This window comes from Notolepis coatsorum, assembly GCF_963971535.1.
Source record: "Notolepis coatsorum genome assembly, chromosome: 19".
Classification (NCBI taxonomy): domain Eukaryota; kingdom Metazoa; phylum Chordata; class Actinopteri; order Aulopiformes; family Paralepididae; genus Notolepis; species Notolepis coatsorum.
The window spans coordinates 24,526,546-24,545,302 of record NC_140183.1 but is presented as its reverse complement, the minus strand read 5'-3'; the positions used below and the strand labels follow the sequence as shown (position 1 = coordinate 24,545,302).

Here is an 18,757-nt window from a genome sequence, read left to right as displayed (position 1 = left end):
CCGTCGGTCTTGCTGAGTTTGTTATTTGAACCGAAGAGAATGGACTCTGTTTTGCCCATGTGTAATGATAGTTTGTTGTCGGCGAGCCATATGCAGATTTTGCCTAGTTCCGAGCTGAGGGCTTTTTCTCCTATGTCTGCAGAAAAGCAGACAAGGGAGCAAATAGACATCCTAACTAAACTAGACGGATTAATCTAAGGGAGCAAATAGACATCCTAACTAAACTAGACGGATTAATCTAAGGGTCAGGCCCCTACCAGGTGAGATCAGGGTAGGTTGAAGGAGAGAGAGAAAAGATGTCTTAAGCAGGGATTTAAAAGCTTTGACAGCAGGCGCCCCTGACGACGGCAGGTAATTTGTTCCACAGGTAGGGAGCGCGGTAGACAAAGGCTCTGTGGCCGGCGGATTTCTTTTTAACCCTAGGAATCGATAGAAGCCCTGCATTTTGTGAGCACGAGCGGGCGAGTATCGAGAGATGAGATTGGATAGATAGAGCGGTGCAAGCCCATTAAAAATTGTGTAGGTGAGGAGTAGCACTTTAAAGTCAGATCGGGCTTGAATAGGAAGCCAGTGGAGGGTGGACAAAACTGGTGTGATGTGATAAAATTAGTATTCATGCAGCCGCATTTTGCACGAGTTGAAGATTTTTGATGCTTGACTTAGGTAGGCCTGAATAAAGTGCATTACAGTAGTCTAGACGTGATGAGACAAAAGCATGAATTAGGGTTTCAGCATCAGCCAGAGTTAAAATGGGGTGAATTTTAGCGATATTACGAAGATGGAAGAAGGCAATTTTGGTGACATTTTTTATATGTGCATTAAATGAGAGGGAGGAATAAAAAATTACTGAGGTTTTTTATGGTGGAGCTCTGGGATACATGACAAGTATCAAAGTTGAGGCCCTCTTGAGGGAGATGTCCTGAAACAGGCCTCTGTGGTTTGGGGGGCCAACAATTAACATCTCAATTTTATCTGCATTAAGGAGTAGAAAGTTTTGCGACATCCATTTTCTTACGGCAAGCCTCAAGATTTTGTAATTGGGAGGAATCATTTGGCTTAATAGGTATATATAATTGGGTGTCATCAGCGTAAAAATGAACGTTTATGCCAAATTTGCGTGTAATATTGCTAAGGGGTAGCATGTCAATCGAAAATAGCAAAGGGCCCAGGACAGAGCCTTGTGGGACCCCGCATTGCACTGGGAGGGTCTCGGATGTTAAATCATTATAGACCACACAGTGTGTTCTATCAGTTAAATAAGATTGATATTAATAAATTAATTAATAAAACATGATTCTCAAGCCGACCTAGAAGAATCGAATGATCGATAGTATCAAAGGCTGCACTGAGATCAAGCAATAAGAGCACAGAAGTTAGGTTTGAGTCAAGAGAGAGCAGTAAGTCATTTGTGACTTTGGTAACCGCAGTTTCGGTGGAGTGTAAGGCTCTAAAGCCAGATTGAAAAGATTCATTAAGATTATTGTTTGATAGATGGTCAGTAAGTTGCGTTGCGACAATCCGTTCTAATATTTTGGATAGGAACGGATGATTGGAGATGGGTCTGTAATTTTTTAAGATTAGAGGGTCGAGGTTCGGTTTTTTAAGTAGTGGTTTAATGACTGCTGATTTAAAGGCCAGGGGCACCACGCCAGTAGACAGGGAGGTGTTGAAGATATTGAGTAGGGCAGGGCCTAGAGTTGGGAAGAGTTTTTTGATCACTATCCGTACAGTACCTGAGATACCTGTTTCTGAGAATTTCCCCAACACTTAAACTGATAGTGGAAAATATTAATGTTACAGAAACCTGTAAATATCAGTTAAAGACCATGCGCTTCTTTCACTCCCTATAGGACACACCATAGTATTCACCGACCAATCAGGGATGAACACCTCAGGACACGTCATGCTGGGGACCATGGATGTTCATCATCACTGGACAAAGGTAAGACTGCAGTAAGATATGCGGTGCAAATGTCTGTACATGTCATGATGTGAGTGTACATATGATGACAGATTGACGTTAATGTGTTGAAATGCACATATGAACTGTATATATTGTTACTTTATCACATTCGTTTCAAGGGAAGGAATGGATTTTTATCTCTGACACCACAATGGTGGAAACTCTTATATTTGACCATGTTGCCCATGGGTTTTTCTGTGTGTAGGTATGTGAATGTGTTTGTACTCGGCTAAAGACATTCATAGTCGACTAATCAAGGAGTCTGTTTAATGAACCCCTTTAAATCCAGTGGTTATTAAAAACCAAAACATATTTGTGAATATTATAGTGATTATGAAAAATAGCTAATCAAGCCATAAGCCAAGATATTTATACTCTGTGACTCTCTCAATGTTAGAACCACTTACAGTAGATATATGTACTTCATCATAATAAACATTTATGGCTCTGGAGAACAGCATAAATTCTCTTTTACTAGCATTGAGGACTCATTTAACACTTTCAGTGCCTTTGATTAACGTTGATTTACCCTGTTGAATGCCACCATCCACTTCAATGTTAGCGTTAAAAACGCCTAATCTATGTTTTAAATTATGGCTGTGTCTAATCTGCCCCTTGCTTATCAATGACTCGTTTTGCAGTCAACATTGTCGAAACGGATTGTTTTTTAATCGGTTCATATCCTTTTTATAGCATTTTGAAAAGCTATCGTTCTCTCGAAAATTTCCGGGAAGATGGAAAGATTCCCTCATAAACGGCATTTATTGGAATATTCTCGAATACACTAGACACGTTGTCATTTGTCGGCCTATTTATGAATAGTTTTCAAATAAACGCTAGATTATCGATAGTATATGTGTACGTATGCACGCTATAGACGCGAGCTGAAAAATCGATTCTCTCGTTCCCGCAAGATCACTCACACACATGGCACATAGGGGACACTCTGTTATCTCAGCGAATACAGCTCCGATTACCCCAAGACTGGTAACATAGACTCCTTACCTTAGATCAGATGTTCTCCAAAAAGATTATTCCAATTCCTGATCGCCATTCCAAATATCGATCGCGTTGATTGATTGATTATTGGCTGCTGTGAATATATAATCCAGGCTGCTTTCCGTCCCGCAATCACTTCCATGTTCATCAGACGGCTTGCCAGCACAAGGAGCCAGTTGGCTCCGCCACTACAGATCTACAGATCAGATCTGTCTAAGCGACTGACCTGCAGTTACACAGGGATAGACGATAGGGGGGCGCTTTTTTCCATTCTGAGCTCCTGTAGGGGCTGGTGTACCAACGGGAGACTCGGTTGATGAAATATGAATTCAGATCGCTAATAAAAAAATAAAACTATTTGTCGTCGTGGGCACTCAATGGGGGGGCTGATAAAATGAGATATGTCGTCCGTGGCACTGAAAGGGTTAAGATTGATAAAAGCTTCCTGAAGAACATTAAAATAAAGGTGCAAGTTCTCGGCCAACTGAACAGTGTCAGTGTCGGATACAGTATACAATAGTATCCTCTGCATACAAATACTAATATAAATAGTAGGGGTGTAACGGTACACAGAAGCCACAGTTCGGTACGTACCTCGGTATTGGGGTCACGGTTCGGTATGAGTTCGGTACAACAGAAAAAAAATATTTATAATAATAATTATTAATATAATTTTAAAAAAATTTAAATTTCTAAATTAAATTAAATTTTTATTTATATATTATATTCATGATAATTATTATCAAATTAAATCAAATTTATTTGTAAGGCCCGACAACACACGTTAATGTCCCCATGGGCCGGACACGTCTTCTTTAAACAAGTCAAGAAGAAACATAACAATAAGTCAAGAACAAAACAAGAACACCATAAGGTCCAACACATTTTAAATAAATGCAAATAAATGAATGAATATGAATGAATGAATAATATATTCATCAATATATTCTATATATATATGATACTGGTGTCATTCTGTGTTCAGGCATCCACTTGCCTACGTATTGTAAGATTCTGATCAAACTGGCCAGTATCACGTCTTCGTCTGTTTGGCCCTCCATCCAATTCCTCTGCGTTGTGTACTTTTAATGGTCCTGACGTCTCCGATACTGGTAGATAAGATCCTTATCTCCCCCGTTAGTGCAATCCATAAACCATAAATATTCAAATCCGTAAGAATTCGACACTTCGACAACGTGAAATACCTTACAAGGAGAAGCGTGGTTTTATTTCTCTAAACAATACAATACAATACAGATTGTATTGTCCTTGGAGAGTCTATTCTAATGATCTTTCGGTGTGTTCAGATTGTCCTTTGTTATTCAGTCCAATAGTGGTCAGGCCTAGTCGTTAGCCTGAAACCCTCCTCGTGTTAGCCGAAGCTAATGATGTCGTGGCATTCTTCCTCAACCCCCCCCCCCTCCCCTCTCGTGATAAGAGGAGAGAGTCCTCGGTGTGATTCTGGTCCGCCCTACCCGGAAACACCGTTCGACTTATAGGTCTTCGTCGTAGCAACGACGGCCCCCCGCCCCTCTCCTGGTTGTCATGCGACGTGCTGTCATGACGACTGCTAACCTTTCACACCATTAAACGTTTCATCCACTGTTGCATTAAAGAGGTCACCCCTCTCCTCCTGCTCTGGGCCTACACTCTCTTATCTATGTTCTTACAAGGAATGTAAACATTCGGCTGGCTGCTAAACCTTCTGCAGTGCTGGCTACTGCCTCTTCTTCTATCACCGTTTTCTAAAGCAAACCATGCACATTTCATTACCACCGTTTTTAGCTGTGGTCATCTCTCCCCAATCTATACATCACATACATTGAAAAACCACCATTTTCTCTCAATCCCCCCTTGATTCTTATCACCCCTTCAGAATCATAAATCATTATTTGGTTTTTTAATTAATTATGCCAAAAATAGCCTGTGGTTGAAGCAAACCAACCTCGTCTCTCGTGCACAAGAAACGAAGACGGCCCACGGTCAACCCAGTGATCTTGCTGCCTGATGTCTGTTTGCGCCCCCCTTCGTGCACAAAGGGAACCGAAACCGACCACCAAAACCAACAACATCCAACGACTCATAACCATTGTCTGCTCCCAATAATTATATCCTGTTGTTTTACTGTTCTCCCTCTTATCTACCTTCTATATATATATATCCTTCTATACATATATCTTATATATGAATCCTCCATTTATATCTCATACTCCTAATCAATGAACACAGGACTTCTCGCTGTTGTCTCGTCTCTCGATCTCCTGATTGACTCTGAAAGGAAGTCCCTGTTTTGTTCATGATTCACCGCCCGTGCTCTGTTGTTTCAAAACGCTCTCTAAACAGCGTCTCCGCAGGGAAGCCCCCTCCGATGTCCGCCTCGTTCTCCCCTGGGCAAACACCGCCTGCGACCGCTGGACTCCGCCTCGTCGGCCGTCTCCGCCCCGTCGGTCATCTCCGCCCTGTCGGTCATCTTGGTTGAGGCTCATCTCCACCGCCGTCGGCCCTCTCTCTCGTCGTGGACGATCTGTGTACCAGGCTGCCGTGCCTGGCCCCTGCGGCTTCCTCCTCCTCCAGTCTGTCTCCTGGCCATCTCCATCGCTGTCGGTGTCATTCCCCCCTTGAAAGCAGAAACACAACACCGGCAGTCTTTCTGTACACTCGACCCTGTGTTTTCTATTAGTCTACCGTGGCTTTGGGCCTGCAGCTCGTTCTCTATATATTTTTTCCTCTGCAAGCCCCTGCCATGGCCACGCCCTTTCAGACTGTTGGACGGTGTGAGTGTCCTACAGCCCATGGCGCTATTTGTTTTCTATTAGTCCCCCACCTTCTCAACACCCATATCTAATCCTACAGGGCTGTTCCCTGTTTTGTTGTCTTCCGGCGTGACACCAGCAGCTAAACGATACCCACTCGGCGCTCTACGTTTGTCCCACGGTTGACCCCCAGCGCGCGCCAGTTCTTTCTGGTGACGTGTCCCCTCAAGACTCTGCCTATTTATTAGGTGTGAGAAGGCCCCACTGGAATTCTTTAATTCCATAATTAACCCATTTAATAAACCGCATCACATACGTACTCGTACTATCATCTAACATACAACAGAGCTGTCCGTCGCTCTATACCCTACGGGGCTGTCTACCGTCGCCCTGGAGCTGTCACGTCGCTCTATATACCCTACGGGGCTGTCTACCGTCGCCCTGGAGCTGTCCCGTCGCTCTATATACCCTACGGGGCTGTCTACCGTCGCCCTGGAGCTGTCCCGTCGCTCTATATACCCTACGGGGCTGTCTACCGTCGCCCTGGAGCTGTCACGTCGCTCTATATACCCTACGGGGCTGTCTACCGTCGCCCTGGAGCTGTCCCGTCGCTCTATACCACACTTTGAGTTCCTTTACAAAGTTCTCACATACACCACCGTGTATACACACAAACAGTTGGTACGTTTTTTAAATTAAACTCCTTAATTAACTTAAACTCTAAATATTCCCCTATGGGTAATGGAAACTCCCCAGCACTACCCCCCCCCCCTCCGCAATTAAACTCCTTAATTGAATTAAACTCTAAATATTCCCCTATGGGTAATGGAAACTCCCCAGCACTACCCCCCCCCCCCTCCGCAATTAAACTCCTTAATTGAATTAAACTCTAAATATTCCCCTATGGGTAATGGAAACTCCCCAGCACTACCCCCCTCCGCCACTGGGTGGCGACCTACTCCTCCTCCATGGTGGTTTAGTTGACGTGTCACTTCCTGGTTCTTTATCCTTTGTTATCTCCTCGTGGCTCTGCCATCTTGTCTCATCCTCCTCGTGGCCCTTTGCGGCTCTGTGCAAATGGCTACTCTCAAACAAACCTTCCAAGGCCTAAAAACACTGCTGTTTTTCCTCCATATCAGGGGACGCTTCTCCCGGACTAAACTCTTGCTTATCGGACATAATACACAGTTTAAGGTAAACACCCGATCGACTTTCCTCCCGCTACGACAAATTCCGGCCGTCTTGAGACCACAGCGACCAGTTTAAGGTGGGCCGTCTCAGGCGACAGTCTTGTCATAACAATCCCGCCATAACAGATTTCAGTCTGGTTCAGCATCCCCCCCCCCCCTTTCTCCTCCTGCATTTACACTCTCAACACCAGAAACCGTGCAGCCTGCCCCGTTTGCTTTTCATTCTCTGTAGATAACACCCTCGATTTTCACCATGGCTCTCTGCTCATATTATTACAGCTGGCATTCTCTCTGTCGAACTAGAAATGTTTACGTTTACGGATTCACTATCTGTTCGTTTTAATTTGGCTCTAAAAGATCAAAACAACCGTGTGCACAGTGAACTCACATTTTTGATCGGAGCGCTGTTTCCCCTACAGCGCTGGTTCGCCTCCTGACCGCTCGACTCGCCGCTCTCTCCCAGGGCTGGCCGGCCTTGCTTCGATCATGATTCTCCCACACATTGATGACTGTTGTCCACTGTCGCCCCATTATTGAAAAAGTCTTTATCCGTTGTTCTTATCTCTTGCAAATCCGGCTGTCATCAACAACCAACTGTTCCCGTTGTTTTAATCTCTTGCAAATCCGGGTCCCAACGGCATCAACTGTAAGATTCTGATCAAACTGGCCAGTATCACGTCTTCGTCTGTTTGGCCCTCCATCCAATTCCTCTGCGTTGTGTACTTTTAATGGTCCTGACGTCTCCGATACTGGTAGATAAGATCCTTATCTCCCCCGTTAGTGCAATCCATAAACCATAAATATTCAAATCCGTAAGAATTCGACACTTCGACAACGTGAAATACCTTACAAGGAGGAGCGTGGTTTTATTTCTCTAAACAGAAACCTCAGCTCAGATGTTAACAGCTTGTATTGTCCTTGGAGAGTCTATTCTAATGATCTTTCGGTGTGTTCAGATTGTCCTTTGTTATTCAGTCCAATAGTGGTCAGGCCTAGTCGTTAGCCTGAAACCCTCCTCGTGTTAGCCGAAGCTAATGATGTCGTGGCATTCTTCCTCAACCCCCCCCCCCCCTCCCCTCTCGTGATAAGAGGAGAGAGTCCTCGGTGTGATCTCAGTCCTACTCGCTCTCGGTCAGATTCTGGTCCGCCCTACCCGGAAACACCGTTCGACTTATAGGTCTTCGTCGTAGCAACGACGGCCCCCCGCCCCTCTCCTGGTTGTCATGCGACGTGCTGTCATGACGACTGCTAACCTTTCACACCATTAAACGTTTCATCCACTGTTGCATTAAAGAGGTCACCCCTCTCCTCCTGCTCTGGGCCTACACTCTCTTATCTATGTTCTTACAAGGAATGTAAACATTCGGCTGGCTGCTAAACCTTCTGCAGTGCTGGCTACTGCCTCTTCTTCTATCACCGTTTTCTAAAGCAAACCATGCACATTTCATTACCACCGTTTTTAGCTGTGGTCATCTCTCCCCAATCTATACATCACATACATTGAAAAACCACCATTTTCTCTCAGTATCATTGCTAAGTTTCTGGTACTGAAACTTGTTTGTTTGTTTGTTAATAAAGAAACAAACAAACAAACAAACAAGTTTCAGTTTCACTTCTAGAGAGAATTTTACTTCACAACGAGACTGAATACTAGAGAACAGATGACATATTACAACAATGGCAGAGGATTATTTGGATTTAAACACAGTGGAGCTCAGAAGATCTGTCCGGAAAAGTATGTTTTTTAATTTTTTTTATTTGATTGTGTCTGAGTCCGGCGGGGCAGAATGTTGATGTGTTTGTTGGCGCGCGCGTGTGTGTGTGTGTCGGCGACGCGTGTGTGTTTCTTTCCATTGGTTTCATTTGGTTAACGTTATTGGGCGAACAAGAAAACGAAAGAAAACTGTAAAATTGTAATGAGCCTGCAGCTGTTCCAATGTAAATGTGCCTTTCTCCGTGCACATTCGCCCACTCTGAACTGAAGTCGGGGACTCTTGTGTGCCGCGCGCTGTTCGCGCACGGACCTCACGAGTGCCTGCATGTGCGACTCGTGTGTTTGCGCTGTGGGGCGTATTCATCGTATGGCGCGCGTACCGCACCGTGACGGCCGTACCGTAAATTCGCGGGACGAATACACGTACCGTCCGTTACACCCCTAATAAATAGTAAAACAAACAGGACCCAACACTGAACCTTGGGGCACACCTTTAGAATTCAGATTGAGCAGGACCCGATTTCATTCATTCATACATTTTTTTTGTATGAAAAATTACTGAAGAAGTCTTAGTCGACTAAGACACTAACAACTGATAAATGCAGTCAAGAAGGAACAGTGTATATATATATATTAAAATGTTCTTCTTACATTTCTGATGTCTGTTTTTTGTGTGTTTAAAAAATATATACATACAGATGTGAACTGACACTGATTTTGTGCCTAACTTCTAATGATAATTTATTTTTTACAGTGGTAGCAGTTAACGGGTAGTTTGTTAACCCTTATTTGTGTGTGTGTGTGTGCCAGCTATTTGAGAGGTTGCCTAGCTACCGTAGTCTACAGCAGCAGACGGACTGGCTGAAGGAGAGGATCAGTGTTCTTCTCGGAGGCATCCAGGTGATCCACGTGGAGAGACTGGTCCCCGTGCAGCCCATCGAGGAACACTACACCACCCTCAACACCTTCCATAAGAGACTGCTCCCTGGACGCCTCCCCCTGCACCCCAGGAGCCTGCAGGGGCTGACCATGACCCTGGAGAAGTAAGCTGTGGTTCTCACACACAGACACGCCTGCGTACATAGCACCTCGTAGGCTCCATCCCTCTACCCCGTATCCTCCACCATTAAAATCCCTCTACCCCATATCCTCCACCTTTAAAATCCCACCCATCTACCCCATATCCTCCACCTTTAATAACAACAGCAGTATACATCCCACCGCAAGCCGATACCGCCAGAGCTCTGGCAGACCTACAGGATTATTTGAACCGGCACCAAAACAAACACCCAGATCGTAGTCGGCAACTTCAATAAGGCTAATATAAAAAAAGTTATGCCAAACTTTTACCAACATATCAAATGCACCACTAGGGGGGGAAATACGTTTTACCGCTAGGTAAATCTGACCACGACGCCATCTTCCTTTCGCCCGGCTACAAACTGAGAGCCCGAGAGGCTGTTGTGTCGTGAGAGGTGAAGCAGTGGTCCGAGAGCTCAGAGGCCACGCTACAAGACGCACTGGATGACGTCAACTGGGGCATGCTCCGGTCGAGCTCCAGTGACGTCAGTGAATATGCGGATGTTGTAGTCAGTTTTATAACAACGTTAGCTGACAACATTCTCCACACGAAGAAGGTACGGCTTTTCCCAAACCAGAAACCGTGGGTGGACAACTCCATCCGAGTGGCCCAGAATGCTCGCTCGTAACGCTGCTTACAACTCGGCCTGAGCATCGGGAAGTATGGAAGAGTACAAGGTAGCAGCCTATATGCTACGCAAAGAGGTTCGGGCTGCAAAACGGCGATATGCGAACAAGATGGAGACACGGATGGCACAGAACGACACGAGAGGCTTATGGCGGGGAGTACGAACGATAACTGATTATAAAGTCAGCCCCCCCTCAATAGTGAGTGCTGATGCCTCTCTCGCGGATGAACTCCACTCCTTTTACGCCAGGTTTGGGGCGAGCAGTGGCGACGTTAGCTCACCGGCTAACGGCGCCACTGACGCGCCGGCTGCCGCGGGGAGGGGGGGTTCATCCGCGGGGGGGGGAACACACTCTCATTGACGGAACACAGCGTGAGATTAGCGTTCATGGGAGTAAATACTCAGAAAGCTGCAGGCCCAGATGGGATAACAGGACGAATACTTAAGTCCTGTGCAAATCAGCTGGCCCCAGTATTTACATCCATATTCAATCTATCCCTGGCTGAGTCCGTGGTCCCTGCCTGCTTCAAAATGTCCACTATAATCCCTGTGCCAAAAAACTTCTCTCCAGCAGGCCTAAATGACTACAGACCGGTGGCACTCACTTCTGTGGTCATGAAATGCTTTGAGAGGCTGGTCAAGGACCACATCTGTGCCTCTCTCCCTAGTAACATGGGCCCACTGCAGTTCGCATATAGGACAAACCGGTCTACTGACGATGCGGTCTCCCAAGTACTACACAACACACTATCTCACCTTGACAGACAGAAGGGGGGCTATGTGAGATTGCTGTTCATTGACTATAGTTCAGCTTTCAACACCATAGTCCCCACCAGACTGGTTGACAAGCTGATCGATCTGGGTCTGAGCTCCGCCATGAGCGCCTGGATCCTGGACTTTCTAAGTGACAGGCCCCAGGCGTCAGGGTGGGGGGTCATACCTCCAGCAAAATCACCCTGAGTATCGGGTCCCCCCAGGGCTGCGTTCTGAGCCCACTGCTGTATTCACTGTACACACATGACTGTGTGGCCAGGTTCAGCTCCAACTCCATAGTGAAGTTTGCGGACGACACAGTGGTGGTGGGGCTGATCTCTAACGATGACGAGAAGGCCTATCGGGAGGAGGTTGATGAACTGGCATGCTGGTGCCGGGAATCTCGGGATAACAGCCTACTCCTGAACATTGGTCAAACCAAAGAGCTGATCGTGGATTTTAGGAGAATACAGCAGGGGACACACACGCCACTGTGGATAAACGGGGCTATCGTGGACAGGGTGAGCAGTTTCAAGTACCTGGGAGTCCACATCACAGAGGACCTGACATGGTCAACACACATAGATTATGTGGTGAAAAAGGCGAAACAGCGCCTCTATCACCTGAGACAGCTAAGGAAGTTCAGAGTATCGGGGAAGATACTCCACTCCTTCTATTCCGGGGCTGTAGAGAGCATTCTGACTGGAAACATCACTGCCTGGTTTGGAAACAGCACGGCACAGGACAGGAAGGCCCTCCAGAGAGTGGTGCGCTCAGCAGAGCGTACTACGGGTATTGCACTACCACCCCTGCAGGACTTATATAACAGGAGGTGCAAATCCAGAACCTGCAGAATAATGAAAGACCCCCACCACCCCAACAACAGCCTGTTCAAGATGCTGCGGTCAGGCAAGCGCCTACGGTCACACGCTGCAAGAACAGACAGACTCCGGCTCAGCTTCTTCCCCCAGGCCATCAGAACACTGAACTCTCAACTCACAAGTACACATGAGCACACACACACACACACACACACACACACACACACACACACACACACACACACAACACTCATGCGGCAACCGCTAAAGCAATCACTTTAAACAAAATGTCACTTTAAAAAAATAGTCATTTTAAAGGAAGGAGGTACTGTATAGTATAGTTTAGATACATTAAGAGTTACAATTGTATATTGTATAGTAGCGTATATAGGAACCAGTTTCTCAGGAACTTAGCATGTCTTTTTTTACCATGCATATCTTGTGTCTTACCTATTTTCTTTTATTTTCTATGCCTATTTTTATTATTGTATTTTGCACAATCAATGCGGGCATGACCACCCGCTCATTTCACTGTATGCCCTGGTATGTATGTGACAAATAAACCTCTTGATTGATTCTTGATTGATTCTTTAAAAACCCATCCCTCAAGACTCCCTAAATTTTTTTTTCAGAAAATCCTTTTGACTGTTCATTGTGTTTTTGTCCTCCAAATTGTTCAATAAACGACTGAAAATGGCTTGACATGACATCACTGACATACAACTCAGATTTCAGGGAAGTACAGAGAAGCTGTAGAATGTGAAACAGGCGCTCTGGTGACGACGAGTAACAATCTGTAGAGTCAAAGTTATGCCTCCAGGTGTATTTAAGCATAGAAAACAAGTTTTTGAGTGGATGGGACCTTTAATTATTTCTTTAGTGAGATTCAAACCCCTTTGGCAGTGGCCCTATTTTATTATGCATGTGTCCTTAGAATATTCAGACTTAACTGTTTGATTTAGATTTCAGTCTGCTGCCTATAGGCATTAAATGGTGTTGTGTTGTGTGCTGATTCCAGTGATTGCTACACCCCTCGTCTCCATGAGATGGGCCACTTCAGTATCCCCACCAACTGTGACCCTCCTAAACTACAGGCCTTCCTCCAGAGCCAGGCCCGCGAAGCCAGGAAGCGCCTCAACCGCGATAACCAGTGAGTGGCACATCGCCTTTATAGTCCATCCTTTTACAGACACATTTAGTAGGGATGGAACGACACACACATTTAGTAGGGATGGAACGATACACACATTTAAATAGGGGTGGAACGACACACACATTTAGTAGGGGTGGAACGACACACACATTTAGTAGGGATGGAACGACACACACATTTAGTAGGGATGGAACGACACACACATTTAGTAGGGGTGGAACGATACACACATTTAGTAGGGGTGGAACACACATTTAGTAGGGGTGGAACGATACACACATTTAGTAGGGGTGGAACACACATTTAGTAGGGGTGGAACGATACACACATTTAGTAGGGGTGGAACGACACACACATTTAGTAGGGGTGGAACGACACACACATTTAGTAGGGATGGAACGACACACACATTTAGTAGGGGTGGAACGATACACACATTTAGTAGGGGTGGAACACACATTTAGTAGGGGTGGAACGATACACACATTTAGTAGGGGTGGAACACACATTTAGTAGGGGTGGAACGATACACACATTTAGTAGGGGTGGAACGACACACACATTTAGTAGGGGTGGAACGATACACACATTTAGTAGGGGTGGAACGATACACACATTTAGTAGGGGTGGAACGATACACACATTTAGTAGGGGTGGAACGACACACACATTTAGTAGGGGTGGAACGATACACACATTTAGGAGGGGTGGAACGATACACACATTTAGTAGGGGTGGAACGACACAAACATTTAGTAGGGGTGGAACGATACACACATCTAGTAGGGGTGGAACGACACAAACATTTAGTAGGGGTGGAACGACACACACATTTAGTAGGGGTGGAACGACACACACATTTAGTAGGGGTGGAACACGCATTTAGTAGGGGTGGAACGATACACACATTTAGGAGGGGTGGAACAACACACATTTAGTAGGGGTGGAACGATACACACATTTAGGAGGGGTGGAACGATACACACATTTAGTAGGGGTGGAACGATACACACATTTAGTAGGGGTGGAACGATACACACATTTAGGAGGGGTGGAACAACACACATTTAGGAGGGGTGGAACGATACACACATTTAGGAGGGGTGGAACGATACACACATTTAGTAGGGGTGGAACGATACACACATTTAGTAGGAGTGGGACGACACACACATTTAGTAGGGGTGGAATGATACACACATTTTGTAGGTGTGGAACGATACACACATTTAGTAGGGGTGGAACGATACACACTTAGTAGGGGTGGAACGATACACACATTTAGTAGGGGTGGAACGATACACACATTTAGTAGGGGTGGAATGATACACACATTTAGGAGGGGTGGAACGAGACACACATTTAGTAGGGGTGGAACGATACACACATTTAGTAGGGGTGGAACGACACACATTTAGTAGGGGTGGAACGATACACACATTTAGTAGGGGTGGAACGATACACACATTTAGTAGGAGTGGAACGATACACACATTTAGTAGGGGTGGAAAGATACACACATTTAGGAGGGGTGGAACGATACACACATTTAGTAGGGGTGGAACGATACACACATTTAGTAGGGGTGGAACGATACACACATTTAGTAGGAGTGGAACGACACACACATTTAGTAGGGGTGGAACGATACACACATTTAGGAGGGGTGGAACGATACACACATTTAGTAGGAGTGGAACGACACACACATTTAGTAGGGGTGGAACGACACACATTTAGGAGGGGTGGAACGATACACACATTTAGTAGGGGTGGAACGATACACACATTTAGTAGGGGTGGAACGATACACACATTTAGTAGGGGTGGAACGATACACACATTTAGTAGGAGTGGAACGACACACACATTTAGTAGGAGTGGAACGACACACACATTTAGGAGGGGTGGAACGATACACACATTTAGTAGGGGTGGAACGATACACACATTTAGTAGGGGTGGAACGATACACACATTTAGTAGGGGTGGAACAATACACACATTTAGTAGGGGTGGAACGACACACACATTTAGGAGGGGTGGAACGATACACACATTTAGTAGGGGTGGAACAATACACACATTTAGGAGGGGTGGAACGATACACACATTTAGTAGGGGTGGAACGATACACACATTTAGTAGGGGTGGAACGATTTCAGACATCATACAATTATAGATTTTGAGATTTAGATTTTGGTCACAATTAAATTAACTGTTTGATTCTTGCATTAATAAAAAAATGTATTCATACTACAGATGCCACACAGCTTGGTTCTTGTTTCAAAATCTTAAACGATGAGAATGAGCTTGAATCATTATGCTAATAGCAGTAGCCAAAACATATTTCTGTGCACTGCATTCTTTCAGTAGAGAATAGAGGCATAATAACATAATAACATGCCTATTAGAACGCTGATTATTTCTCGCCTAATATCAGTTTTCTAATAATCATGTTATTATTTCTCTACTCATATCAAACCATCTGTGTTCTGTTCATATGTGTTTTTTTTGTGTGAAACAATTATATCTATATTGTAAATATAGCAATAAGACACAGATAATGTAAGCCCAGACATTGTTTTCATAAAATATTACAAAAAGCCCAAATTGGAAAAGATATTCTACATTTTCCCCCATCCAGCGGTCAGTTCATAGATTAATTGTTTTAGTACTATTGACCATTTTCAACTTATTTGAATAATTACTGAGATGACACCATAACTGGAGATGATGTTTGGCCAAGATAAACGGTACTATTCCACTGTTCCTTTGGGCACGTGGTCCCAGGCTGCAGAAGGAGGAGGCCGCGGCCCTGAAGGACTGTCTCCAGAGCCTCTCTCTGAGGAGCCTCTCCAAGGAGCCCAGCGTCACCTCGGGCCAGATGATCCACTGCTGCAGGCGGCTGCTGGAGCAGCGCTCGCCCCTCATGCAGGGCCTCCACCTCTGCGTCTCCCACTTCTACTCCGTCATGCAGGACGGAGACCTCTGCATCCCGTGGGACTGGAAGGGTTAAAGAGCCACACGCTGCCAAAGGGGTTTGAATCTCACAACGTCTTTTCTCACAGGGGTGCAACGGGGTATAGAGCTGCTCCTTACGGTCGGTCCCCTTTCGTACAGAATAAAACGTACAAGCCTTATGTACCGCCTTAGAACTTTCAAACGCCATAATGGAAACAGGGATTTGTAGAAAGGGCACGAGAGTCTGACATGAGGAATGTTCAGCGCAACCGCCACCAAATTTGCTCCGTCAGAATCTGCCTGTTGACACTTTTGCCATACATACAATGAATTTGTCCTGGCGTTTGCTCGAACAAAGAGGACAAAAACAACACAAATTGAATGATATGGAAGGAAATATAGAAATGAAATGTATAGATTTGAGAATAAAATATATAGAAGAAGTGGAGTATATGCTGAGACATGTACAAATGAAGTAGAATCTGAGAAGTGTCATTGTAAGTCGAATTATGGATGGGAATTTTAAGGCATATCAAGATTAGATTATTCTATTCGGTTACCTGGATATCGTAAGTACCCCAAGCTCCATAGCTCCAGTAGCTCCTTGGCTAAAATTAGCAAGCAAGCTAACGTACTCTACAGAAAGGTGTTAGCTTCACTGTCTTCACCTCTATAGGAGCTCATCAAATGTCGCCATCAATAGTCCAATAAACATGCCTGCCCTAAATTAGTGTGTGGCCTGTCAAATCACAAATCTCCACCAGGGCAGCAGCACTGTGCACTGCACAGGTTTCACTTTCGGCATAGCGGTTTTTGCCTTCAAAATTAATGCGTGAGCGTTTTTTTTTGGCCTTCAAAATAAAAGTGTGGTTGCCGCATTTTCTTGCCCGAATATTTGAATATTCGAATAACCGTGCCCATCCCTATCGAATATACCATATTAGGGGTGTAATAAATAGAATATACAGAGACTTGGCAGGGGTGTAGAAAGAATGTCTTGTTTGCTGTACAGGATGCAGTGAGTTTAAACAGTCTTTGTAAGAGCCTTAACTGTTGCACACAAGGATGTCAGAGGATGCCTTGGTGACACACCAGCTTTCTGACACTAACGTACCGAACCAACGCTCATTCATGACATCATAACATGATGTCATCAAAGGTTCTCTGTCGGTCATCTTAAGGTGTACCAGCTAAATTACCGGTCAGGATGGAAGATTTGCAGAAGATGGCCTTTTCTATCAATTCAACGTTTGTGTCTTTTCTATTACGTTGTCTCAAACAGGGCTGGGTATTGAAAAATTATACTGTACTGGTTTATAATATCGATACCGATTTTATGCCATCAAAAAGTATAAACAATTTATTCTATATATAATGACTATAGTGAAATGTGCTGTCTTTCAACAAAGAAAGGCATGGCGTAGTTTTAGAGGCGGGACCATATCTGAAGTAACAGAACTGGTATTGGTATTTCTTTTTAACCCTTTCACTGCCGCACTACCAAAACGGTTAACCCTTTCCCTGCGACAATACACAGAAGGTTAACCCTTTCACTGCCACACGACAGCCGGTTAACCCTTTCACTCGTCGGTTGTGTGATAGTAAAGGGTTAACCTTCTGTCGTGTGGCAGTGAAAGGGTTAAAAAATTATTCCAGCAATACCCACCCAGCCCTCGTCTCAACCTTCCATCTCCAAGACGGAAAGCATCCGAGGACAGCGGTCCAAAGTGTCAAGGTCCCCCAAACAGTTACTGTGAGAAAAGGACGTCTTGGTTATGTGCCAATGGATTTCCAGTTAGGCTGCCTGAGGGAGACCCCCGAGGAGAGAAAACTACCTTAACCCTTTCACTGCCACACGACAGACGGTTAACCCTTTACTATCACACAATCGACGTTGTGTGGCAGTGAAAGGGTTAACCTTCTGTGTATTGTCGCAGTGAAAGGGTTAACCGTTTTGGTAGTGCGGCAGTGAAAGGGTTAAATAATAATCAATAATAATCATTATGAAAACAGAATATCTTGTAAATGAAAAGACTAGGCTTACAGATGAGGTTTATTCATTTATTTTATAATCTCTAATTTGGCAATTTACAAAGATGATTTCACTAAAGCTTGTTTTTTTCCCGATGAGTGAGTGCCGTTCACGCCAAAGCAACATGCATTCTGTTTGTACGTCATGGTGACAAAAGTGATTAACAGCATTTTGAGATCTGTTCAGGTTTATTAAAGGTTTCACCGAAGTGGTATTTTAATGTTGTTATTTAGGTGAGTCTAGAACTTAAAGGCGCTATAGATTACATTCGGCCACTAGATGTCGCACTAGAGCACCGGCATTTTAATTTCAGGTGCATTCCACGTGGGGAGATTTAGAGTAGGGAGGGGATACATACCTGTAACATGTAAACAACAACATACATTTTGGACCTGCAAAAATATTTTAAATGATAAATTAATTCATCAATAATTGTTTTTTAATTGTTTATTTACTATGGTTTTCTTTTCATTGTTTTGAATTATGACCTCTCAAACTAAGGAAAATGTTGTGTGGTGATACTATCATATTACATCGTCTGAGATGGTTGAAAGTTATGTTTTCATACCAGTATTAAAGGTCCTATAGATATAGATTTAAAAGAAAAGTATTTAAAAAAATAAATATTATAATGCATCCAGAGAGCTTTTAGAAAGGTACGGAATAAAAGTATTGCCTTTTATTAATATTATAATTAATTTATCAT

At 44.4% G+C, this 18,757-nt stretch overlaps 1 protein-coding gene across 1 annotated transcript in view; it reads left to right on the top strand.

The window, feature by feature from the left end:
- Positions 1-16,157, top strand: part of tcaim (T cell activation inhibitor, mitochondrial) — a 37,835-nt gene extending 21,678 nt beyond the window's left edge. The window contains exons 7-10 of the mRNA XM_084336309.1: positions 1,851-1,942; positions 9,430-9,662; positions 12,921-13,052; positions 15,849-16,157. Coding sequence (XP_084192435.1) covers positions 1,851-1,942; positions 9,430-9,662; positions 12,921-13,052; positions 15,849-16,074 — 683 coding nt within the window. The 3' untranslated portion in view covers positions 16,075-16,157. The remainder of the gene's footprint in view (positions 1-1,850; positions 1,943-9,429; positions 9,663-12,920; positions 13,053-15,848) is intronic.
- Positions 16,158-18,757: the final 2,600 nt, after the last annotated feature.